This window comes from Lampris incognitus, chromosome 3, assembly GCF_029633865.1.
Source record: "Lampris incognitus isolate fLamInc1 chromosome 3, fLamInc1.hap2, whole genome shotgun sequence".
Taxonomy (NCBI): domain Eukaryota; kingdom Metazoa; phylum Chordata; class Actinopteri; order Lampriformes; family Lampridae; genus Lampris; species Lampris incognitus.
In genome coordinates this window covers 83,334,216-83,360,927 of record NC_079213.1, presented here as the reverse complement: position 1 = coordinate 83,360,927, position 26,712 = coordinate 83,334,216, and the positions used below count along the sequence as shown (strand labels likewise).

Sequence of the window (26,712 nt, the reverse complement as noted above, 5' to 3'; positions counted from 1 at the left end):
GCACTATTCGCGGAAACCACGGGGTGCTCGGTTCGTACGGGGCCACAAGAACTAACCGACCCCCTGTGCGCTCGAACTTGACCACCAGGTCTAGGAGGCACCTGCGCGGGGGTAATGCGTAAAGCATCTCCTCGGGCCATGGATCTAGTCCAAGCGCGTTGACCCCCAACGGCGCTAGGTCGGACGGGAGCATCGAGTACCAACGAGGGCACTTGTAATTGAGTTTCGATGCGAACAGATCCACTTGAGCTACCCCGAACCTCTCCCAGATCATAGCCACTATGGCTGGGTTGAGGCTCCAATTGTCCGCATGCGGGCCGCCTCTCGAGAGGATGTCCGCTGCTTCGTTGTCCTTCCCAGGAACATGAAGCGCCCTGATTGATAGCGCGTTGCTGTTGACCCAAATCCAAATTTGCATGGCCAACTCTCTGCAACGCTTGGACTTCATACCGCCTTGGCGGTTGATGTTGGCCTTGGCCGTCATGCTGTCTGTCATTATCAGTATGTGACGGCCTACGAGATCCTGAGCGAAATGCTGGATAGCCAGCCAAATCGTCTCCGTCTCGCGCGCGTTGATGTGGACCTTCTCCCTAGACGGCCACACTCCTCGCGCTGTTTTGTAGCCAAGGATGGCCCCCCAACCCGAGAGGGACGCATCCGTATAAATCGTTACCTCGGGTCCCCTGGGGCCCATAGGGACCCCAGACATGTCCACGCAGGCTCTGTTCCAGTGGTCTAGGTCCTGCGCTACCACGCGCGGGACCAGGATAAGATGGTTGTTGTACCGGCGTTCGTTGCCGTATTTCAAGAAGTGAACTGCGAACCACAATTGCAGTCTCCTCATGAACAACAGACCTAAAGGAACAACTTGGTGAGCCGGTGCCAGAAGGCCCAGCAGCCTGATCATCCGATAAGTGACATATGTCCCCGGAACGAAATGTGCTAACGTGGTCCTGGTGGAATGCCATCTCTCTTGCGTAAGGGTTGCGCGCATGGATACCGTATCCAAACTCAGACCCAGATACGTTGCCTGGCACGAAGGCCATGGTGCGCTCTTCTTTTTGTTGATAGTGAAACCCATGTACTCCATGAATTCCATCAACTCCTGAGTATGGAGTATTGCTTGTTCCGGCGACCGGGCCAACACCAACAGGTTGTCTAGGAACCATGCCAAGCGCATACCTTTGCGCATCAACACTCCGAGCGCTGCTTTCACACACCTTGTGAATGTCAGAGGAGAGAGGCGATATCCGAACGGGAGGCATGTGTACTGGTAACACTGACCCCGGTAACAGAACCCAAGATACTTTCTGTGTCTTTCCGCAATCGGACAATGATAGAAAGCATCTTTTAGGTCGACCGAAGTTAGCCAATCGGACTGTGTCACCATTGACAGCAGAACCGGTGTGCGTAGCATTTTGAAACTGACCTTCTCTACATACTTGTTGAAGGGTTTCAAATCTAGGATTGGGCGCATGCCCCCATCCTTCTTCGGGACCAGAAAGTAACGGCTGTAAAACCCGTCTTCTCTTTCTAGGGGAGGAACCACCGTGATTGCCCCTTTCGAGAGTAACTCTGTGAGTTCGTTGTCTAGGATTTGTGCTTCGGCCACCGACCCCGGTTCCGTATGCACTATTCCCAAGTACGGGGGTACAATACCGTTCTCGAAAAGGATTTTGTGTCCGTGGGCTATCTGATCCAAAACAGAAGCCGACGGGACCAATTCCTTCCACCTGTGTAACATGCGTGACAGAGGTCTCGTTGCCTCCTGTACCTTGCTGTTCAGGTAGCGCGCGTAAGTTGCGCGTAAAGGGTCTGGGGAAGCCCCGCCCGCCCTGCCCTGCATCCATGGGGGGGCTTCGTCCTTGTAAAGGAGACCCAGATGGGGGAATTGGCGTTTTGAACCTTTCCAAATTACCATTTGACCCATCAGAGAGACTAAACATTGTCGCATCATAGTCCCCTCCCAGGGGCTCATTTGCGCTCATGTCATTATTATCCAATATTTCCAGCAGGGATGTTATTACATTGTTATCATCATCTTTACCTAAAGATTCAGACAGACAATCAGACTTGCGTTTCAAACCTTTTAAAACGCAATCACCATCATCACCAACATAAAAACTTTTATTCACATTCACAACCTTTGGAATAGAACAAGTAGACTGTGCATCAGACACCAAAATAAAAGGCGCAGTGTTTAGCCCTGCGCACGCTGTGTCCCCTGAACAAGCGTCTATATCGCCGGAGACGGCTCTGGAATCAGTCTGTTGGTGTGGGTCGTAACATCCTGCCGAAACACGTCACTTGGCAGCTCCCTTCTTGGAAGTGTCTGTGCTGTCCGGCTTGGCCGCTGGATCTGTGGAAGACTGGGAGTTTGGACGTGAGCCCTGTCCACGCCCGCGCCCCACTTTACCACCTCTTTTTGGATAAGTCTCTCTCCATTTCTGCTTGCGTGCAGGCTTGTCCCCCTGCCCTTTGCCCACCGCGGGCTTAGGGGTAGGCGGGTTCTTCATCATCGGGAGAAGCTCCTTGTGCAAGGTTTCGCGCTCGGCCTGGGCGGCCTTGTATTTGCTGATAATGTCCGGGGTCGTTCCAAACAGGCCCTGGTTCCCTGCACAGGAGTGGGCCATCCACTCCTTGCAGAATTCCTCTTTTACCCCGGCTGTCTCTAGCCAGAGACGTCTGCGCGAAAGGGTGGAGGCAGCTGCGCTAGAACCGCACTCTAGAGCGATGGAATACAGCAGCGATCCCAGGGAGTCAGCTATGCGTTCCATTTCCAAGATGTACTCACAACCTGCTTCGCTGGCCACTACGTCACCGAACTCGGCCCCGTCGATACCTGCTGTAGCGATGGCGGCTTTGCTTTGCTCGACGTTTGATAGGCTGCAGAGCTTGCGCATGTACGCCGTTATCATCCCAGCCATTGAGACGAGTCCAGCTGCGCGTGTACTGGCGTGCCATGGATCACACGCGTAACGATCCACCTGTTGGCCCCACTGCGAAGGGTGTTTGGGAGTATTGCGAGACCCCACCTTGGTGTTAGGGTTGAACGATAAAACGTCCCTCTCTGGTTGCGGAATTTTCCAGTCTTTGTAGTTGAGGTTCCTAACCTCGACTGCTAAGACGTGAACCCCCTTCTGACTGAACTTTGAGGACGATTTAAGTAGCGGATCCGCCTCGGCCCGCTTAAACGCTCGTTCGATGTGAGGATAAGGTGGTAGAGTGGAGTCCCTGACCCTCTCTGCCATTCGTGGAAAATCGGCTACCACCGGATCTTGAGGATTGCCCGGCTCGGTAACGATGTTTGCAGACTTGACCGCTCGCGCGAACAGATCGCGGAATCTGGCGAGGAATGTTTCGGACCCACGTTGCATGGCGTCGCCATCTTTGTTTGGTTGAGACAAACTTGGCTGGTCGTCTTCCACGCCCTGATCGTCTACTTCCTCAGGCAGTGAATCCTCGGGTTGCGCACCCGCCGAATAACATGCCACGGATTCACCAGGGAGAGATAGGATCTCATTGATCCAGTCCTCTCTAACTATCCCGGATGGTGGGATAGCCTCTGGCTCCGGAGGGATGCTAATGCTAGCCGCCGTCCCGTGACTGTAGCTAGGAAGCATCGGAGGGATGTTGCTAGCCTCCGCCCCATGGCTATAGCTAGGTAGCACCATGCTAGCCGCCTCGTTAGCAGGTGCGAAGGGATCTGCAAGTCCCCATCTTTGACGGTACAGGGCAGCCCACCTTTGGTGCCCCGATCCTCTGATGGTTTTACAGAAATTGCAGTCGATCTCATTACGGTCTACATCCCTCAAGTAGCCCGTGTAGTGAACATGCGGGATATGGGAGACACAGTCCGGATGGGGGTCCCATTGGAGCGTCGCCGGTTTAACACACCCGCACCAAGCGTAGAATCCGGCCACATCGACCGGATTAACGAACATCTTGGCGATAAAAGGTAAGCTAACTATAAGTTAGTATCTAATATACCAGTATATCACTAGATTACTTGCGTATTTGCAGTTTTCCTCTTAGTCCCAGCGAGAGAGAAACACCCATCGACCGATCTCATTTAGTTGGAGATGGAAAGAGGAATAGCGCTTCCGGTGGGCGTGCCAATACGGGGTCGGTGGGAGGACATATGACCACAGGGGGTCATATTGTCCGGGATTGGCACGGGGAATGCACCTCCATCGTTTTTCTTTTTTCCAGCGAGCTATTGTGGATGATGTCACAATGCAATAACCCTCTCAGCCATTTTGGAGTACGTGAAATGTAACACTATTTACGGTTTCCAGAAAAAAACCCCGCTATATCTATATATATTTATATACATAAAAATGTATGTGTGTGTGAGTGTGTGTGTGTATATATATATAATTCTCGTATACACACTCACGCACACACAATTACGACAATGCACTTTGTTTGACTTCCCGGATACAATGTGGTTGAAACTGGTTGGCATTATTTACTTGTTAATGAAAGCTTTTTATGCATTATCCTGCTCTGTGCAAGTGTGTCTTAAGTCAGTCACCCCCCTCCCTTTTTTTTTCTGTAGACATAGAGCACTTTGGAGATTGACTCTTGATGTTTAATTTCTATTCAGGCTGACAAATGTCACTTGCATCCCCAGACCCCACGGAGACAGATCTGCTGAGCGGGGACGGATGCAGTGGTGTCCCCCTGACCGGCTGGTGGCTGACATGGCAGCAGCTGCGGGCCCTGTTTGTCAAACGCTGGCTGTACGCTCGGAGGAGCCGCAGGGGCCTCTTCGCTCAGGTAGAGAGAAACGCCGATAGTCGAGTGAGAGTAACAGCCAGAAACTGAGAGACTGGTCAGACCTGCAAGGTTCACATTACACACTTTCAGCTCTATAGTGACTCGAACCCCGTTCACACATACATCCTCTAACATAACCAATACACTTTAATGGCATTGCCCTGTTCATAAAGCTTCTTTCTGTAAGATTGCTGGATAGTGTTTGTTCACACAAGACATGACCGTGCCTTCTGTCTTGTTACATCCTGCCCAGCTAGGATGTCTTTTTATTTTTTTGTAGAATATGCCATTTATTGATCTCATCCTCTGCATGGGCTGGAAGTAGCTCTCTTATTTCTAGGTTGGTCCATTTTCCAGATGTTTTTGAGTATGTTCTTACTCGTACTGTTTTACAGTGCCCTTCACAAGCAAGTCGTGGATGCATTCCCTGTGTTTGGTTTCGCTTGCTCCCATAAATGTGTTTTATGCGTCGATTGGCCTCACTCTTGCATGTTTGACCTGGTATCTTATGGCTTTTGTACCTGCTCTTGTCATTCAGAAACATTTCTGGAAATGTGACTAGGTCTGGAGTCACCAAATTGTTGATACAACTTTTCCAGAAAAACAACTTTAGGTTGTATCCAAACATGACCCTAAAACAGAAAATTGTGATTTAAAGGTTATACTACATGTGCAAAAACGGGTTTCACTGTGAGCCCGGCAATAGAACACTGCCCATCCACACACTCACAAATTCTCCTAGACACACACACACACACACACGCACACACACACTTGGCCCTTTCCCTAACCAGGATTTATATTCACTCTCTACACATGCATACAGATACATGCCCTCATATCATATATATGTTTAAATAGTTTTGTTTTCTCCCTCACCTTTAATTGCTCCTGTGTAAAGTTTGATGCATTGCATTTTGACATCTGAAATGTGCTGTATGAATACAGTTTGATCTTGCAATCGAGTGATCGGAGGCTAGTATGAAGACCCCAGTGGTTAGAGAGACCATCCTGTCCATGAAAAACACATGTGCCCCCACAGCCAGTGTGTCTGTCCTCAGTCTATCTGTCCTATCAAGGTCTTGTTGCTCAACAGACCGAGCCCCTGCATAATGGACCATTCTGGAGAATGTGAATGTATCAGATATGAGGCCGCGTTGCTCTCTCGGCAGATTGTGTTGCCTGCTGTGTTTGTGCTGATCGCCCTGCTCTTCAGTCTCGTCGTGCCTCCATTCGGGAAGTATCCTGCGCTGCAGCTTCAGCCCTGGATGTATGGAGAGCAGTATACCTTCTTCAGGTAGAGACTTCCTGGCTGCTGCTTACACTGGTTTTACAGGACAGGCGAAATTACCGACACCCACTACTGGTCATGCACTGTTAAGAGATTTGTGGAGAAAATATCACATTTACAGTTTTGGATATGCTAGATTTTTTTTTTACAAATCGAATGCAAAACCTTTAGGAAATACAGTTGTCTACTGTCTGCCATTGAGTACTAGTTTTGGCTTAAAATGTAAAGACTTTTTTAAGATTTAATCTGTTAAATTTAGAAGATGAAAAAACTGCTCCAATCACTGACCAATGGATATCAGTTTGCATTTAGAACTGATAATGCATGCTGAAATGACCTTAGCCTTCAGATGTTGGTGTGTGTGTGTGTGGGGGGGGGGGGTTGATTTCAATAAAAGAAAATGGTGGTAGTGTGGCAGGATGAGGAAAAACACAGGAGACAAAGGTGAGTTTGAATTTTATTCCTCAGCTCCAAAACCAAACTGAAACAGGAACAACCTTGCACCAGAAAGCCCGGGAACGTAAACCACACCCCCAGCTCACAGCCCTGCTGGGTGAGAGGCATAGCCCCTAGTGTCCGCCACACAGCCTCCCCCCGAACACCCAGAGGGGACTCCTGGAAAGAACTGCCATAACGGCTGCGCCGTCCCTCAGCCGAAACAGTGGGTGAAACACAGTCCAATGCTGGCTGAGAAGCAGAATGCTGAACCCGTGAAGACACTGCCGGGGTCCTGGAAGGAGGGCGACCCCGGCGGGGAACCTGGGCTGGAAACACAACTTCGTCTGCCACCCTGTTCGCCGGTTTAAGCCTATCAAGCGTGACACGCTCCCTACGCCCACCCATATCCAGCACAAAACCCTTAGGACCCGACTCAAGAACCCGAAATGGGCCATCGTATGGGGGTTGGAGGGGCGAGCGGTGAGCATCATGCCGTACAAAAATATAACGAGCTGACATGAGCTCCACAGGCACGTATGACCGCGGAAAACAGTGGTGAACGGGGCTTGGAACCCAAGTGCTGTCGGACAAAAAAGGATAAACGGCCGGACGGGGTCGAGGAGCGGAACTCCCAGACAAAAATTCCCCGGGGACGCGAAGCGGCTGACCCAGCACCAGCTCAGTGGGCGAAGCGTCGGGGTCCTCCTTAGGAGCTGAAGGCAACCCGAGCATAACCCAAGGCAAACGGTCCACCCAGTTACCATCCAAGAGCGCAGCGCTGCCTTGAGCGACCGGTGAAAACGTTCACACAAGCCTTTAGCCTGAGGGTGGTGCGCGGTAGTGCAGTGTACCTGCACACCCAAGGATCGCGCAAGTGCCGACCAGAGCTCTGACACGAACTGGGGGCCCCTGTCTGAGGTGATATCTGACGGAGTGCCGAAACGGGCGACCCAGGAGGAAAGAAACGCGCGGGCAATGTCCGAGGATGTTGTGGAAGACAGAGGGACAGCCTCTGGCCACCCGGTGGTCCGTCCACCATTGTGAGCATGTGCGTAAAACCCTGTGAAGAAGGTAGAGGGCCCACCAGGTCCACATGCACGTGGTCGAAATGTCTGGCTGGGATTGGAAACAGTTCGAGGGGCAACTTAGTGTGCTGGTGGACCTTAGCGCGCTGGCACGCCACACATGCAGCCGCCCACCCCCTGATGTCCTTGCGGAGGCCAGGCCAGATGAACTTGGAACCGACCAACTTCACTGACGCCCCAACTCCAGGGTGCGAGAGGGAGTGAATCGATTCGAAAACTCGACAGCGCCAGGCCACTGGAACAACGGGGTGGGGATGGCTGGTGGAGACATCGCAGAGGAGGGCGGGACTGCTTTCCTGCATCACAGCATCCTCTAGCTTGAGGCCGGTACGCGTTGACCTAAGGGCAAGGACGTCCGGGTCGCTGGGCTGGTCGGCAGCCATAGTGGAGAAATCCACACCGAGGTGCACAGGACACACAAGCACATGCGACTGTGAACTCTTAGATGGCCGCCAGGTGGCGCTGCCGACGAGCAGACCACGGCTCAGTCACCTTGGACATGGCGAAAGTCAGCGGTTTATGATCCACATAAGCCGTGAAGGAGCGACCCTCCAGCAGGAAACGGAAATGACGGGTTACAAGATGCAGTGCCAGCAACTCCCGGTCAAAAACGCTGTACCTGCGCTCACTATCTCGCAGTTTGTGGCTAAAAAATGCGAGTGGCTGCCACGCATTCGCCACACGCCATTCAACCACAGCCCCCCACGGCTATGTCAGACGTGTTGGTTGTTAAAGTTATGGAGGCCGTGGGTGTGGGATGGGCGAGGAGGGCAGCGTTAGCCAGGGCGCACTTAGCTCCGTCAAATGCCTGGACCCGTCCGGGAGTCCAGTCGACAGGGTCGTTAGCCTTCTTAAGCCGCAGGGCTTCGTAAAGTGGCTGAAGGAGGTGGGCAGCGCGAGGGAGGAAATGGTTATAAAAATTCACCATGCCCAAGAATTACTGCAATGCCTTAACAGAGACTGGGTGGGGAAATTCCACCACCGCTTGCACCTTAGAAGGCAATGGGACCGCGCCTTGCGGCGAAATGCGGTGACCCAAGAAGTCAATCACCGGCAGTCCAAACTGACACTTGGCCGGGTTGACTATCAGGCCGTGTTCGTCCAGACGACGGACAACCTGTTTCAGGTGCGCCAGGTGCTCTTCAGCTGATGGACTGGCCACTAATATGTCGTCGAGATAAATGAACACGAAAGCAAGGTCACGCAACACCGAGTCCATCAGCCTCTGAAAAGTTTGCGTATGAACTCAAAAAGCCCAAATAGGATGATCACTGCGGTCTTGGGCACGTCCTCTGCGCGCACGGGAACCTGATGATAGCCGCGCACCAGGTCCACCTTAGAGAAGATAGTGGTACCTGCCAGGCGTATGGAAAAGTCCTGTATGTGTGGGATGGGATAGCGGTCATTGGCAGTGACGTTGTTCAGGCGGCGAATATCGCCGCAAGGCCGCCACGCCCCATCCGCCTTGGGCACCATGTGAAGCGGCGAGGCCCACGGGCTGTTGGAATGCCTCACTATACCCAGACGCTCCATGATGGCGAACTCCTCCTTAGCTATAGCCAATTTTACCCCGTCGAGGCACCGCGCGCGCACAAAAACTGGCGGTCCCACAGTGGGAATGAAATGTTCTACCCCGTGTTTAGTAACCGCGGTGGAAAAGGCAGGTGTAGTCACCGATGGAAAATCCGCCAGCAAAGGTTGAAAAACATCCCCTAATGCTAAAAAGTTAGCATGTGTTAACGGCCCGGCTCCCCCTGTCTCGCGCGGAAAAGTGGCAAAGACACAGCATCAATTAAACGGCAGTTTGCAAAATCAACAAGCAGACCATTAGCCAGGGGCGGATCTACGGGGTGGCAAGGGGTGGCAGCTGCCACCTCTGGGACACAGTCTTGCCACCCCTGTTGCCACCCCATTTATAAATCAGATAATATGTTTTTAAAGTATATTTTATGTACATGCATGGTGAAGGTCAATGAGACCCGCACCAAACTCATCTCAAACAGAAGTCGCCGATTTAGAATCCCCCTCCCCCTCACAGGCGCGGATCTACAGGGTGGCAAGGGGTGGCAGCTGCTACCTCTGGGACACAGTCTTGCCACCCCTTTGCCACCCCAGGAAAAAATCTCTAGATCCACTACTGCCATTAGCACACAGAAAATCCGCGCCGATAATAGGAACAGTAATGGAGGCAACTACAAAGTCCCACTCGAAATGGCACCCGTGGAAACAAACAGTCACCAACCTTGTGACAAACGTCGCAATGGACGAACCGTTAGCTGCACTCAACTGTGGGCCGCCGCCTTCGGCTGACATGTCTGTGCTAGCTGGAGGGAGTAGGCTCTTTTGCGAGCTGGAGTCCAACAGAAACCGTCTTCCTGACATTGAGTCCTTAATGAAGATCAGCCCACTACGTCCACCAGCGCCCACAGCTGCTACTGAGCGCTGGCCCTGGAGTTTCCCGGCGCCTCAAACGTGCACGGAGGGACGCAGCGCCTAGCCTTGCCGCAGAACCGCTGGTGGAAGAAACAGATGCCGCTCCCGCGCCATCTCCAGGCAGTCACTCCAGCCACCACTGCCGGGTCCGTGTCCCCCGACGCCGGCTGCAGAGGCTCCGATGCCACACTCTGCACAGAGAACCGTCTGGTAGCCAGCAGGGCCCGATCAGCCTCCTCAGCCAAACCTCGGCAGTCACCAGTGGCCGGACACGGGGAGTTAGCCAAAGCCGCGGTCACAGGAGACGGGAGCTGGCGCAGGAAAACGTGCGGGAAAAGGAACCCACCTTCGTCCGAGCCTAGCAGCGACAGCATATTGTCCATGAGATCCACAGCCGTCCCGTCGCCCAAACCAGATAGGGAAAGGAATCTATGTGCTCTGCGGCAGATAGGCTGTACCTCCGGAGCAGAAGATGTTTGAGGGCGACGTATTTACCGTGTTGCAGGGGGGCATGCAACAGCTGCATGGCACGGCGTGTGGACTGCTGGTCCAGCGCAGCGACGCCCAGATAGTATCTGGAGTCGTCCACGGAGATTCCACGCAGGTGGAACAGCGCTTCAATATGCTGGAACCACGAAGCCGGGTCGCTCTGCCAGAACTCTGGGAGTTTCACAGCCGCGGCGAGAACGGCCGGCTGTGAGAGTTGGGGCGGCGTGGCCGAAGTGGAGTTACACTCTTCTTCTGCTCCAAACATGTTCAATTCGGGGTCACCAATGTGGCAGGATGAGGAAAAACACAGGAGTTTGAACTTTATTCCTCAGCTCCAAAACCAAACTAAAACAGGAACAACCTTGCACCAGAGAGCCTGGGAACGTAAACCACGCCCCCAGCTCACAGCCCTGCTGGGTGAGAGGCATAGCCCCTAGTGTCCGCCACAGTAGCACATTTAAAATTCAGTGGTTATTTACTTTTTTGGGGGGGATGGATTTTCCCCCTTTTTCTCCCCGATTGTATCCGGCCAATTACCCCAGTCTTCCGAGCCGCCCCGGTCGCTGCTCCATCCCCTCTGCCAATCCAGGGAGGGCTGCAGACCACCACATGTCTCCTGCGATACATGTGGAGTTGCTAGTTGCTTCTTATCACCTGATGGTGAGGAGTTTCGCCAGGGGAACGTAGCACGTTGGAGGATCACGCTATTCCCCCCCAAACAGGTGCTCCGATCGACCGGAGGAGGCGCTAGTGCAGCGACCAGGACACATACCCACATCCGGTTTCCCACCCACAGACATGGCCAATTGTGTCTGTAGGGATGCCCAACCAAGCGGGAGGTAAAACAGAGATTCGAACTGGCGATCCCCGTGTTGGTAGGCAACGGAATGGACCGCTACACCACCCGGATGTTCCAGTTATTTACTTTTACTTTAGGCATTCTAGCATGAATTTCTTGCCGGTGTTCTTCATGTTGGCAGTAATGATGCCCCAGGGGAGCCTGCCATGGAAAACCTTCTAGACGCGCTGCTGGACCGGCCGGGTTTTGGAACCAAGTGTATGGAGCAGGAAGACAACAGCACGTAAGACGTCTTCTGTCCACTTACTCGCTGCCTGTCCATGAAGACATTTTTAATGGGAATTTTAAATCTGCAATTATTTAAAAAAAAAAGAAAAAAAAGGTTGGATGGAAATGCCAAATATCAACTCCTAGATATTGCAAAAGGGGGTTTTTGTTTGCAATTGAAAAAGTTTACTTGTTGATGATGAAGTATAAAACAGAGTGAGTAAAATGGAATTTTGGAATATTTCTAATGGAAAGTAATCCATGTCACCCCTTGTTTCAGCACTCTAGGATATAATTTAATTAAAACCAGCAATAAGAAAGCACCTGATTGCACAGTTTTTCAGCTTGTCAAAAGTTTGCTAAAATTTTGCAGAACATTTGTATGGAAACATAGCTACTAAGACAGATGAACACATACTATATGCATCATATATGAACAGATACATACTTGCACAATATTCTCGAACATAGAATCAGTCTTTCGAACAACAAAGACACATTAGTTTGTCATGGCGTTATGTCAGTCTTGGGTACATGTTTGCTGATCCGTATTGTGTTACTATAATGACAGCAAAGAAAAAAATAGTAAAACAATACAGATTGTAAAATACGGTACTTGCCTAAAAGACCAATGAAATGAAAAATGGGTTTTTATTATTGTTATCTCTTTTTGTGCACTTAATTCACATTTATTTGAAACTGGGTTCTGGCAATTTGCACAAAAAATTGTTTTATTTTTGTGTTTATTAGAATAATGTTTTTCTCTGCCTGACAAATTTAATGAGTTTTTTTTGGGGGGTGGGGGTGGTATTTTTCCCGCTTTTTCTCCCAATTGTATCCAGCCAAGTACCCCACTCTTCCGAGCTGTCCCGGTCACTGCTCCACCCCCTCTGTTGATCCAGGCAGGGCTGCAGACTACCACATGCCTCCTCCAATACATGTGAAGTTACCAGCCTCTTCTTTTCACCTGACAGTGAGGAGTTTCACCAGGGGGATGCAGCATGTAGGAGGATCACGCTATTACCCCCAGTTCCCCCTCCCCTCTGAACAGGTGCCCCAACCGACCAGAGGAGGCGCTAGTGCAGAGACCAGGACACGTACCCACATCCGGCTTCCCACCCGCAGACACGGCCAATTGTGTCTGTAGGGACGCCCGACCAAGCCGGAGGTAACATGAGGATTCGAACTGGAGGTCCCGTGTTGGTAGGCAATGGAATAGGCCACCATGCTATCCAGACAAATTCAATGATTTCTTAGTAATGTCGTCCTGCAGTCGCCGGAATACACTAACAGAAATGTCCAATGAATTGGAAGAGAGACTGAGAGAAGACGGGTTATCATCTACCAGTAAATTAAAACTTGTCAATAGTACATTATTGTCCACATTTTCTGAAAATGGCCAACTGGTATTGGTAGTTTGTCAAGTCAAATCCCCTCACAAAATCCCACCTGGCAGTTTGGTGTCATCGGTATATGCATCAAATCATGTAAATTTGCTGTGCTCTAAATGCCATATCCTTGAACCCTTAAAGAGTAATTCAACCCTAGCCCATGCTATTGAGTCTGCTGACATCTACAGGTTATAAACCATGTAAAGGTTATAAGCATGGCAGGTTGGTCTTGGTACATAAACACAGCTGCAGATATGGGTCTGTTGGATGTAGATATTTCAAAGAACCAACATTGACAGTACTATTGACAATTGTTTCTGTCTGTCTTCCTGTCAATACTGATAGATTTGCTGGTACACCTAAATCCAACATGTTATTATCTGCAGCTGTGTTTATCCTGCTATGCTAACATAACAGAATACCAAGACCAGCCTGCCATGTTTTTAACCTTTACATGGAAAAGTTTACATGAGCAGAATCAGAGTCATGCTTTAAATCATATTTCTATAGCTGTGCTTTCATGGCCTTTATCCTCACCCATAAGGCTTTGGTTTTCCTGCTGTGCTTTATTCATGCAGTCATGTTTCGCTTCCCTCTTTTTTTTAATCCCGCTGGTGAAGCACTGTATAGACTTTAATTAAAACAGGTGCATCTGGGTGGGGTGGCGGTTTATTCCATTGTCTACCAACACGAGGATCGGCGATTCGAATCCCCGTGTTACCTCGGGCTTGGTCGGGCGTCCCTACAGACACAATTTGCCATGTCTGCAGGTGGTAAACCAGATGTGGGTATGTGTCCTGGTCACTACACTAGTGCCTCCTCTGGTCGGTTGGGGCGCCTGTTGGGGGGGGGGTGGATAACGTGATCCTCCCATGCGCTACATCCCCCCAGCGAAACTCCTTACTATCAGGTTGAAAAGAAGCGGCCGGCGACTCCACATGGATTGGAGGAGGCATGTGGTAGTCTGTAGCCTTCCCCAGATCAGCAGAGGAGGTGGAGCAGCAACCGGGATGGCTCAGAAGAGTAGGGTAATTGGCCAAGTACAATTGGGGAGAAAAAGGGCAAAAAAAAGTGCTGCACTAATAAAGTGTTAACCAGTAACTAACCCTTCTACCATATTCTCCATGTAGCAGCCCACCATGCGAGGGCGGGCAGGGCAGTCTGTATGTGCGGCCGCAGGTTCCCTACTCCCTCTGGCAGATGTTCAGCAGAGGCAACTGGAGCATGAACAGCCCCTCTCCAGACTGTCAGTGCAGCACAGAGGACATCCGCAGGATGCTGCCCGACTGCCCTCAGGGGGCTGGAGGAATACCCCCTCCACAGGTCAACGCCAGGCCAAGACACACTGCTCGGTCACAGGGTGCTTTACACAAAACAAATAACATGAATTCGGACAAAAACACACCTACTAAACAAGAAACAGCTTCAGGATTTTTTTTAGATAGTGGGTTCACTGTTTTGGTGGATCTTCAGAGAATGTCAATTGCAGGGAAATGCACTGAGGCATCAATGGCAACAAGCAGAGAAGTAAGCGAAGAGAAAGTAATGGCTGGAAAGATGTCAGGAAGACAGATTGGTCAAATGTGTGGACACGGACACACACACACACACACACATGCACACACACACACACACATGCACATATCATGTGAGTCTATACACATCATGTACACAGGCCACCAGTTCAGAAAACTCGTACAGCTACAAATGGTTGCAGTTTTATGTCTTAAAGCACTTTGATGAAAGACCTTTTTAAAGGTCTTGGAAGATGAGTGGCACCAACCACTCACCTTCTAGTGTATTCTGTAGGGGTATATTTACTTTCTAACCTTAATGTGTTGTTCCTGTTTTTCTGTCTGACAGATTAAGATGCTGACTGGGGACATCCTACAGAATCTAACCAGTCATAATATTTCTGACTATCTGGTCAAGACCTACCCTGGAATCCTCAAAAAAAGGTACTTAATTCACAATACAATGCAGCAAGGCATTGCTAGGTTTATTTTTTGGGACTATTCAAGAATTTAGAGACAACATATGTGTTTCAAATTTTTGGATCCATCACAAAATAATCAAACGCTTATTTTATTCATTTCATTTTTAACATGTGCCTGCACATTGTTTTTAATGACAATAAAATTGAATTGAATTTTAATTGTTGTCAGAGGTCTTTACCCTCCAGTAAACTACAAACTTCTTAATGATAGATGACTTTGAGTTTGATGTCACTGGCAACAGGCATGACCTCCAAAACCCTGTTCCATTTGTGAAGCCATTTCCCGATGCCCTAAAGGGTTTGTCAGGCTTACAGCAAGCCTTGGTTTCCTATAGAAATATCCTTGTGTAGATTTAACTTTTCATCTCTGTGTCATCGGCAGCCTGAAGACCAAGAAGTGGGTGAATGAGTTCCGGTAAGTTCCGTTTATCATGGGAGGTTTAATGGAGGAAAATATCGACAAAATGTACATCTGTGTTAGTTGTAACTATTCTGCTGTGTTTAGAACCTGACTAAAGATGGCAACAAACATAGCTATTACCATCCCCAGACGCTCCTTAAATTCTACTAAATGATGATTATATTGGTTTTCAATTCAAGACAGCTTCAAAGGTGAACCTGTATTAGGTTAAATAATTCTAATGCAAATAAGTGTAAGAATTATTAACTAATGTCAGCTGCCGCAAGTTTAATGTAAGCCAGCAGCAGTTATATCATACTAATCACTTCTACAGAATAGTTTAGAGCTACATCAGTGGTTCTCAATCAGGTCCTCAGGCACCACCAGCACTGCTGATTTTGTCTTCTGCCGTGTGGTTCATTAAATTCACCTGTTGTTCCAGGTCTAAATCCTCCCTGACTGGAGACTAGAATAACTGGAACAACATGTGAATATGATGAACGACCTGGTAGAATAGAAAACCATTGGTATTGGTGGTACCCAAGGACCTGATTGAGAACCACTAATCTACTATATGCCAACTAATTGGCATATTGTAGCATTGTAGTTATTCTTTAGCTAACTCTCTGTTGGGTTGGCTTTCACATGCTCAGTTACAAAATGTCAAAATGGAATCAGATGTTTCTTTCAACCTTTTTGACTGTTGTATGGCAGATATGGGGGCTTTTCTCTAGGGGGCAAGGCTACACAGACCATATCCCAGGTCCACCACATCCAGGACTCCGTCATGTCAATCAGGACTCGGTACCAAGTAACACAGGTTAATTTCATGGCTTAGTTTATCAACACTGATATCTTCAATGATGTTTGGGATATGCTTCGTGACTTAATGTACTGATGGTTTTTTCGGTTTATCACAGAACAGCTCCTTAGATCACCTGCTGAACCGCCTGCCTGATTTTCTACAGGGACTGAACAGTCAAAACAATGTCAAGGTAAAAAAAACTATGCTTGTTTATGAGCGCCATTCTGTCTGTATGTGTTGCCATCTCCATTCAAGGCTCTCGCTCTCTCTCTTTCCCCCCTTTCTCTCTCCCCCATATGGCCAGGTGTGGTACAACAACAAAGGTTGGCATGCTATGGCATCATTTGTCAATGTGATGAACAATGGCCTGCTGAGAGCCAGTCTCCCCCCGGGGCCGGAGAGGAGGAGGCACGGCATCACTGCCTACAATCATCCCCTCAACCTCACCAAGGAACAGCTCACCGAGATGGCCATGTTAGTTCTCCATCTGTGTGTGTGTGTGTGTGTGTGTGTGTGTGTGTGTGTGTGTGTGTGTGTGTGTGTGTGTGTGTGTGTGTGTGTGTGTGTGTGTGTTGTGTGTGTGTGTGTTGTGTGTGTGTGTGTGTTTGTTTTTTATTGCGTCTTTCTCTGTTTGAGTTTGTCCATACATGAATCTACGTTTTCCCCCATGTAGGATGACCACATCAGTGGACGTCCTAGTGTCCATCTGTGTCATCTTCGCCATGTCCTTCGTCCCGGCCAGCTTTGTGCTCTTCCTGATCGAGGAGCGAGTCAGCAAGGCCAAGCACCTGCAGTTTGTCAGTGGGGTTAAACCATATCTCTACTGGCTGGCTAACTTCACCTGGGACATGGTCAGTACCGGGAGCTACCAGGAGGCAAACTGTTTCATCCACAGGGGAACAGTTGAAGGCTCGCCAGCCATTTTCACTGTTTTACCAGCCCACAAGGTTTTAAGAATAGAATAGAATAGGGCACTTGGACTACATTGAAAAGGAATAATTTCATATTTTGTGAACCATGTTATATTAAGAAATAGAAAAACACTACTAAATGTTAGCTTGGTTCAACGGGTATACACAGCAGTCAGCCTGTCATGTACAGTTATCACTTTCTTCCTTGAAGCTGGCTGGTTGGTTGGCTGTTGGTTGGGTAGCAGAACTAAACACAACATGGACAAAAGGCAGAAGTTTTACACTTCTTTAACCCTATACCTGTCTCTATATGATAGTGAAAGTGATGATCAAAGAGGACATGGGACCTACCCAAAACTTGACTGAAACTGTCCTGCTGTGTATTGAAAAACCTGTCTATTGTTTATTCACTGTAGGTTAGATAATATTTGGTTTTCAGAGCAAACCAGACGAAATGGATTAGTATACATATCTTACATTGATAATTCATTTTGAATGTCGTGACTAATTTAATAATTTAGCCCAGTCTGAGATTCTCTCACCTCCTTAAATTGCGTGGGGCTTCTTATTGTCACCAGGTCTGCATCATTTATATCAGCTAATGATGTATTGATGTAGTCTTTCATAATCAAGGGGGCAATGCCCTCTACATATGTATTTCATTTCAAATTAAGTTTTTATGTTCCAGTTAGGTCAAGTTAAGGTCAAAGTGAAGTTAGGGTGCAGGTTGAGGAAAGCCTGGAGAGGTGGAGGTATGCACTGGAGAGAAAAGGAATGAAAGTCAGTAGGCGCAAGATGTAATACCTATGCGTGAATGAGAGGGTGGACAGTGGAGTAGTCAGGATGCAAGGAATAGAGGTGACGAAGGCGTACAAGTTTAAATACTTGGGGTCAACTGTCCAAAGTAACGGAAGTGCAGAAGAGAGGTGAAGAAGAGAGTGCAGGCAGGGTTGAGTGGGTTGAGAAGAGTGTCCGGAGTGATTTGCGACAGAAGGGTACCAGCAAGAGTTAAAGGGAAGATTTACAAGATGGTTGTGAGACCAGCTATGTTATATGGTTTGGAGACAGTGGCACTGATGAAAAGACAAGAGGTGGAGCTGGAGGTGGCAGAGTGGATGATTATAGAAATCCATTTATATAGCGATTTTCTAGCTACAACAGCCACTTGAAGCGCTTTACAATCAATGAATGCTACGAAGATGCTAAGATTTTCATTGGGAGTGATGAAGAAGGACAGGATTACGAACGAGTATATTAGAGGGACAGCTCAGGTTGGACGGTTTGGAGACAAAGCAAGAGAGGCAAAATTGAGATGGCTTGGACATGTGTGGAGGAGAGATACTGGGTATACTGGGAGAAGAATGCTGAAAATGGAACTGCCAGGGAAGAAGACAAGAGGAAGGCCAAAGAGGAGGTTTATGGATGTGGTGAGAGAGGACATGCAGGTGGCTGTTTGACAGAGGAAGATGCAGAGGGCAGGAACAGATAGAAACAGATGATCTGCTGTGGCGGACCCTAACAGGAGCAGCCGAAAGTAGTAGTAGTAGTAGTAGTAGATTTTCAAGTTAAGGACTTTGTAGCCAGCTTGCCATAGCCTAGTTCTCCAAACTATAATCTCCAGTCGATTATTTGTCAGTAAAAAGCATTATTTTACTCATGCCAAGCATATAATTTTTCAGGCTACATAGTAGTGGGTTTACCTGTGTTTTTTGAGTTTTCCATTGTGCATTTTCTCTGCCAGTTAAACTACACCATCCCTGCCACCATGGTGGTGCTTATCTTCATCTGCTTCCAGCAGAAGTCTTATGTCTCTGAGACCAACCTGCCCGCCCTCATCCTGCTGCTCCTGCTCTACGGGTAACTCCCATGCCAGTCTGTTTAACATGCTGTGCACTGAAACTGCAGAAAATCTGATTTAAAAGAGTGGGACAAAAGGATTGCCCTCAATACATAAAATATATGTGAGCTTTAAATTCATAAAGAGCAAAGCATCCTCACCCTCTGGTCTTATCTCAGTCATTTACTGTCACAGACAATGAAAATGTGAGTGCAGTGATGGCTTTATAACCAGGATATCACTGCAGATCAGGTTAAGGCACATGAACACATGATACTGTGAGTTTGAATCTTGTGACTACTACGGTATATCATCCCCTATTTATCTCTTGTCCCTGACCTCTCCCTCCTATTCATTGTATGTTATTAAAAAAAAAATAAGATAAACTTAATTTATCCCTGTTTGGAAACTGACTTGCACAGATAAAAGTAGGCTAAAGCTGTGGCAATAATGTGATCTAAACAGTGCAAGACCGCGACCCTGAGAGCAGGATAAGCAGTTTGGATAATGGATGAATGAATAGATGGATGGATAGATGGACAGTGCAAGAAACAAACATTAATATAATAACACCATCTACTGTACATGCTATGTGTTGTATAGAGTGGGCAAGATATTCTCCACACATATTGTCCTCTCTCTCTACATAATGAATAGAGGGGCAATAGTATTCAAAATGGAAATAACTGAAAAGATGTTCTTTAAATATCATCTAGTAAACAGGATATAACCTTGTTCTATCCATGGCTTGTGTTACAGGTGGTCTATTACGCCACTGATGTACCCAGCATCCTTTGTGTTCACTGTTCCCAGCACAGCTTATGTAGTTCTAACCTCAATCAACCTCTTCATTGGAATCAACGGCAGCATCGCCACCTTTGTCCTGGAGCTGTTTGTGGATGAGGTACAGACTATGTATAATTAAGGACAGACAGACGGACACTAAATGAGTTCAAGAATGACACCCAAAACATTTCAAAGTATGAAGAAAACTTTCTGGCCAGTTACCATATGCAGACGACTACACATTTTATATAGACCCCCACAGATTTCTCATGTTGTGATTTAGGTTTTTGTAAAGAATACACTTTAGCTTAAGAAGCTAAAGCCTAGTTGCATCAGCATCAGTCATCTTGCCCAAAAACCATCATAATAGGTCTTGGCAAATACCAACCTAAGTCCTGAAAATCAGTCAGGAATGTAGGTCTACTAAAAGTACTGTATTGTGTTTGAATAAAAAGTTAAGATAAAGCCTGATGTTATAGAACCAGCTCTCTGTCTATGATGTTGATGCAGTAGAGAGGCTAACATGACTGGCCATAGCAGCAGTGAGACAGTGTAAATAATAAAGTTGTGAGGTCAGTTGACTGTTTAAGGAGACTGTAAAGTCAGAAACCCTGCAGTTACACTTTTTAAGCTCTTGAATAAATTTTGAAATAAATCAGATCCAGGAGCACTGAGGGTTTAAAAAGCTTTTCATTAGCATACCTGTTGAGATGTGAAAGGGTTCAAGTGGGATTTGACAGGTCAGGGGGTATGTGTATGTGCATGTGCATGTGCATGTGTATGTGTATGTATGTGTGTGTTTGGGAGGAGCATTAACCAATGCACCATCACTTGGTGCTTTCTTCTTTCTAGCATCTGAATGAGGTGAACAGGATCCTGAAAAAGGTGTTTCTCATCTTCCCCCATTTCTGCCTGGGTCGAGGACTCATTGACATGGCCAAAAACCAAGCTATGGCCGATGCCTTCCAGAGGCTGGGTATGAAACCCTGGAGTGCTTTTGTTCAAATGCTTTTAATGTTAACAGAAAAAAAAATGTTGCTATTTGTATTTGATCAATCACTATTTTCAAAACTACAGTTGATTGAATCCCTCAAGACAGCAGTGTTTAGTACTGAAAGGTCTCAAAATGATTCCCAAATCAAACACAATTCAAAATCCACATCGTGCTCCACTTTCATGTCGCCAGCCATCTTGATTTTCTTTCAAACAGTGGCCGTCTTGTGTTGTAGTAAAATTCTACATTTAACACACGAGATAGATGTTGGTATTATGGTTAACAGCACAATACAAAATTCATTTTTAATTTCAGTAAATCTTGCAGTTTTTTCATTCATGCACTTGAGATGTTTTCTAATGGGTATAAGCTCTTTTGAACTTTCACAATCTATCCTTCACAACCTGGTTGAAGTCAGCCAAAAAATAAACCAGGTCATTTGAATGAAGATAATGACAGTTATTGGTCATGTGCATGTGTCATAAGATAATTTACAGAAAATATGTGGAATGTGATTATGTTGAAGAGTTTGAAAATGTTGAAAAGTTGAAGATGCTAAGATTTTCATCGGGAGTGACAAAGAAGGACAGGATTAGGAATGAGGGACAACTCAGGTTGGACGGTTTGGACACAAAGCAAAAGGAAAGATTGAGATGGTTTGGACATGTGCGGGGGAGAGATGCTGGGTATGTTGGGAGAAGGATGCTGAAGATGGAGCTGCCAGGGAAGAGGAAAAGAGGACGGCCAAAGACAAGGTTTATATATTTGGTGAGAGAGGACACGCAGGTGGCTGGTGTGACAGAGGAAGATGCAGAGGACAGGAAGAGATGGAAACGGATGATCCACTGTGGCGACCCCTAAAGGGAGCAGCCGAAAGTAGTAGTAGATGTGGAATTTGATTACGTGGAATCCAAATGTGTAGCGTCCCAGTGAAAGCCAGTTGCATGATGACATTGCACTCTGGCCTTTTTTTGCAGTGTAATAAACTGAAATGATCTGTGAAAGCATTTTAAGTTCACAACTATAATATCTCTAAGTGCATCATGAAAATCTGTGTACTATGTAACGTCCTTAAATCACTGGAATAAGGAGCTCCTTTGTGCTCCTCTCTCAGGCACCAAGCAGACCCTGGACCCTCTGGAGTGGGACTTTGTGGGGAAGAACCTATTTGCCATGGCAGTGGAGGGGTTTATCTTCTTCATCTTCACAGTCTTGCTACAGTACAAGTTTTTCATCCATTGCAAGTAGGTTCGAAGCTGCTCCATGATAATAGTCTTATTTATTTTAGTTGATGGGGATTTTTTTTTCTCAAGCACTGTATGCTGGGATGAAGTTTGATAGCATACAGATATAGAGGAAGGGTCTTCTCCCTAACTGATTGATGTGACATTTTCCTCTTGATTAACACAACATTATGGCAGCAGCCCCATCGGTCAGAACATCCTCCCTAAAGTAAAATGGTTATTGAGGTGGTCATTATGGGTAAGGGGGAAAGCTTCATCTGTTCGAGTCTCAACCACAAACTTCTGGTCAGTGTATGTGAGCAAAGCATTGTTTCCCTCCTCCTCAACTCTGGTCAATGTATTCTTAACCCTAAGCACTGAAGCGATGTTTAGACCACCCGCTACAAGTGACCCAATTCCAATTTTTAGCCAACATGAAGAATAGATGCCATATTTATCATGACTGAGTAACCAGGAAAAAAGCACATGGACTCGGATATTTGGATATTTTCAGATCTGATTTTAACCACATTTGTACATGGAAATAAATCGAATAGGAATCTGACATCTGTGAATGTGACTCTCATGTAACCACACAGATTGGATTTTTCAGGTCACTGCGAGGCGCACATCATTCAAATTGCAACAGTCTCACAGTCTTGTCGCATTTTGAATGGCGTGGCATTCACGTGCGGTTGTTTATTTCAGCATCGGTGACCAGAGTCTCGTGTAGGCTGACGCATGCAGGTTGTGTCAAGTGCAAACCAAAGAGTTATGGTGTAAGCACAGGACCGCATGATTACATCTAAAAGTAGCTGTAAACAGGCAGTCTAAAATATCAAGATATAGACAAAAAAATCAGACGTGGCTATCAAGACCTGCTGTGTAAACATACTCTTAACCGCCAAAGGAACGTTTCCAATTTTTGACAGTTGACATCAGTAAAAGGTTGCGGTTGTATTTGACAGCTCTTAAGTATGAATGTTTGCACATTAATATTTGGGAAGCAGGATTTCATGAAACTGATAGCATGTAGATAAATAATGTGTAGATAATGTGTAATGTGTAGATAAATAGTGTCATGTCTGTAGAAACTAAGATTACTTGGCTAGTTGGACTACTCCATAAAAGTTTACTGATATGGGCTCAGTGCCCAGAGGAAGTCTGCAGTCACTATCGTGTGTCTCCTCTCTCCCATCAGGCCATGGTGGGCGGAGCCTGAGATGCCCCCTCTTGGTCCAGAGGATGAGGATGTGGCCAGGGAGAGAGCGAGGGTCAAAGGGGGCAAGGCACAGGCAGACATCCTCACCATGATGGACCTCAGCAAGGTGCCATGCCCTCCCAAGCTTAAGTGATACTGATAAAGCTAGATTTGTGTAACAGAGTAACAAGAAGAGGAGATAAAATTGTCAACAAACCAGCAGATATAATATAGAGAGAGGCTCCTGACACTCTTGGACAATCAGGGTTCCCAATAGAATGGGTGGAAAAACCAGCTAGAAATGTCCACATCACAAATAAATGTTAAAAAAAAACATCATGGAAATAAGCAAAAAATAAAAAAACAAATATTCTATTCCCATCACCTATACAACCACACACTTGAATGTTTTTTGACCCACAGTCAAAATTACATACATGCAGTCAAAGTTGGGATTTCGGTAATGTTTAATGGGTAGTTATGCTCAAACATGCTACGAAATACAAGATAAATATCAAATATAAGAAAAAAAAAGTTTAGAGGCTTGACAAGCAGCATACGTGGGTATACACACACACACACACACACACACACACGTGTGCGCGCGCGCACCTAGTGACCACAAACACCGATGTGCACAGTAATCTTTACAGTACACCCGTAGTACTGATTGTAGATTGAAATACTTGATTCTCTGTGTTTTGTTGGATGTGTGTGTGTGTGTGTGTGTGTGTGTGTGTGTGTGTGTGTGTATATGTATATATGTGTGTGTGTGTGTGTGTGTGTGTGTGTGTGTGTGTGTGTTCCCAGGTGTATAAAGCTGGTAGGAAGCCAGCAGTTGATCGCCTCTGTCTGGGAATCCCCCGCGGGGAGGTGAGATGTTTACACACCAAATAACCCACTCCCTACTTCACCACCTTTCCAGTCAACTCAGTCAGTCTCTCTGTCTTCACACCCTGAAGACAACACTGTTTCTGGCACTGGAACTAACTGATACTGCTAATGAGTTGACAGTGAAAGGAAAAGCCTTTTAAATTACACAGCTCAGTTTTTAAAATTCAAAACAGAGAAAAATTTAGAATTTAAAATCATGGATATTATTTATGGCTAGAGTTGGCATCATCCATTTCAGACAACCTGCGGATCAATTGAGTCAGGGCATTCTGTGGCCCCCTAACCATTTTTTTAAGCTTTCCTAAGAAATTTTCAAATGGAAAAACTAAAATGAGATCCAAATTGCCGTGCAATTTCAATCCCCGCAATTATGCATTGCAGGGTTGGTTGTCCAGCCTTGGGGGTCATCCCGGGGCGTCCTCTGTGTGGAGTTTGCATTTTCTCCCCGTGTCTTTGTGGGTTTCCTCCGGGTTTTACGGTTTCCTCCCACAGTCCAAAGATATGTAGGTCAGGTGAATCGGCCGTACTAAATTGTCCCCGTGTGTGTGTGGGGGGGGCCCTGTGATGGCCTGGCGGCCTATCCAGGGTGTCTCCCCGCCTGCTGCCCAATAACTGCTGGGATGGGCTCTAGCATCCCCGTGACCCCAGTTGGATAAGCAACTTGGATAATGGATGGATGGATGGAATATAATTTAATCAGAGAAGATGGAAAAATTATTTCAGACATATTGTCATAGTAGACAATATGTAGAAGAGCTAACACTGCAACAGTGGCAGCAGTAAATGGTATTCATATTTGGTTAAATGTGGAGATTGAAAAGATTTGAAAAGACTTGGAACCAAAATTAAAACAGCTGTCTAAAACTCTTGAGTGCCACTTTAAGTCTAGATAGAGCCATCATAGTGCTCCTGTACCTTTTATCATCTTATCAGTGTTTTGGTCTGCTCGGGGTCAACGGAGCAGGGAAGACCTCCACGTTTCGGATGCTGACAGGAGACACTCCCATCACCTATGGAGAGGCCTTCCTCCACCACTACAGGTACAAACCACCGCTGGCAGCTGTCTTTTGACTCAAACGTTGAAAAAAATCAAACTCTGGGAACGCCTCATTTTACCCCAACCTTGTTCTAGTGACGTCCTCCAATAGGCAGGATCTAGTGTAACCATCCCTCATGCTGTGGTGTGAAGGAGCGGTAATGTCAAAATGCTGTTGGGGTGTGTAGAAAAATACTTGAAAAGCATTCACCGCTTTTGAACCCAAAAACTGTAAGTTTATTGCTTCAGTATGGAGAAACTGACCACTTTGCTGAATCTTCTCGCTGGGTTTCAACACAGTGCAATGGGGCACTTGTTTAGGCTAACCGATCATAAACCATGATATAGCTTCCCTTTCAACAAAGGAAGCTCACAGCACAGTAAGAGATGTGTTACGTTCCATTTAAATAATAGTCACAGCCATGTTTTCTGTACAGTTCATCTGTAAATACTTTTTTCTTGATGCGTCTGCACTAGTCTGTGGAAGTTCACGTCTGTAGCCATGGACATGCTCTCTCCTAAGTGCAGAACTTTATAGAGAGTTGGGATGTACTGCTTCAACTGCAAAAAGTAGTCATAAATCAAATCTGATTTTGCTCCTATTCAAAACATATTTTGTATGAAGAAATAAAGAAATGTGCGAAAGTGGACCATAATTTTTGAAGGTTTAAACAATTGCTTCATTGGACTCATTTGAAGCCCAGTGAGAGGATTCAGCATATTGGCAAGTTGTTCAATAATGAAGCAATCCACTAAGCTTTTGTCTGTATGATTTTAAACAATGCCCAACGACGTTTTAAACAGGTGTGGGTTATAAAAAGCTAAATCTGTCCTTTAATTGGAAAAAAAGAGTTCACATTAGTTTCTGTAGGTACATTGTTAAAAACAGGGGAAGAAATTTGCCCCATTAATTTCCAGGAGAAATTTGCCCCATAAATTTTCCCAAAAAACCCAATGAATTTACACCAGCAGAGTTACAGCACCTCGCCCGGAAAAGGGAAACCGAGGCCCCCTCCTGGAGCCAGACCTGGGAGGGGAGCATGCCAGCAAGCGTCTGGTGGCCAGGCCTTGGCCCATGGGGCCCGGTCAGGCCCAGCCCAAAAAAAACAACAAGGAGCCACAACCCCGTGGACCCACCACACGCAGGGATGAGCATTGGGGTAGGGTGCAATGCAGGCCGGCCGGAAGGCAAAGGTGGAGACCGGGACGTGCCGACTTTCGGCATTGCAGATTGGTCCTCAGGACGTGGAATGTCACCTCTCTGGCAGGGAAGGAGCCTGAGCTGGTGCAGGAGATGGAGCGGTACCAACTAGATATAGTTGGGCTCACCTCTACACATAGCATGGGCTCTGGTACCAAACACCTGGAGAGGGGCTGAACTCATTACTTTTCCGGAGTTGGCCATGATGACAGGCGGGTGTGGGGATACTCACAAGTCCCCAGTTGAGCACGGCTGTGTTAGAGTTCTCCCCAGGGAATGAGAGGGTTGACTCTATACAACTGCGAGTCGCTGGGGGGAAGGCTCTGAATGTTGTGTGTGCTTATGCACTGAATAGCAGTTCAGAGTATCCAGCCCTCTTGGAGTCTCTGGGTGGTGTCCTGGATAGGGCTCCGCCTCGGGACTCTATAGTTCTGCTGGGGGACTTCAACGCTC

At 47.1% G+C, this 26,712-nt stretch overlaps 1 protein-coding gene across 1 annotated transcript in view; it reads left to right on the top strand.

Moving 5' to 3' along the window:
• The window catches only part of abca7 (ATP-binding cassette, sub-family A (ABC1), member 7), an 89,171-nt gene that overhangs the window by 51,447 nt on the left and 11,012 nt on the right, over nt 1-26,712 (top strand). Inside the window, exons 28-44 of the mRNA XM_056276339.1 lie at nt 4,637-4,782; nt 5,955-6,079; nt 11,499-11,600; nt 14,109-14,298; nt 14,839-14,933; nt 15,354-15,386; nt 16,086-16,191; nt 16,292-16,366; nt 16,481-16,650; nt 16,850-17,027; nt 18,829-18,944; nt 19,684-19,828; nt 20,563-20,686; nt 21,819-21,948; nt 23,129-23,255; nt 23,939-24,001; nt 24,956-25,062. Coding sequence (XP_056132314.1) covers nt 4,637-4,782; nt 5,955-6,079; nt 11,499-11,600; nt 14,109-14,298; nt 14,839-14,933; nt 15,354-15,386; nt 16,086-16,191; nt 16,292-16,366; nt 16,481-16,650; nt 16,850-17,027; nt 18,829-18,944; nt 19,684-19,828; nt 20,563-20,686; nt 21,819-21,948; nt 23,129-23,255; nt 23,939-24,001; nt 24,956-25,062 — 2,032 coding nt within the window. The remainder of the gene's footprint in view (nt 1-4,636; nt 4,783-5,954; nt 6,080-11,498; nt 11,601-14,108; nt 14,299-14,838; nt 14,934-15,353; nt 15,387-16,085; nt 16,192-16,291; nt 16,367-16,480; nt 16,651-16,849; nt 17,028-18,828; nt 18,945-19,683; nt 19,829-20,562; nt 20,687-21,818; nt 21,949-23,128; nt 23,256-23,938; nt 24,002-24,955; nt 25,063-26,712) is intronic.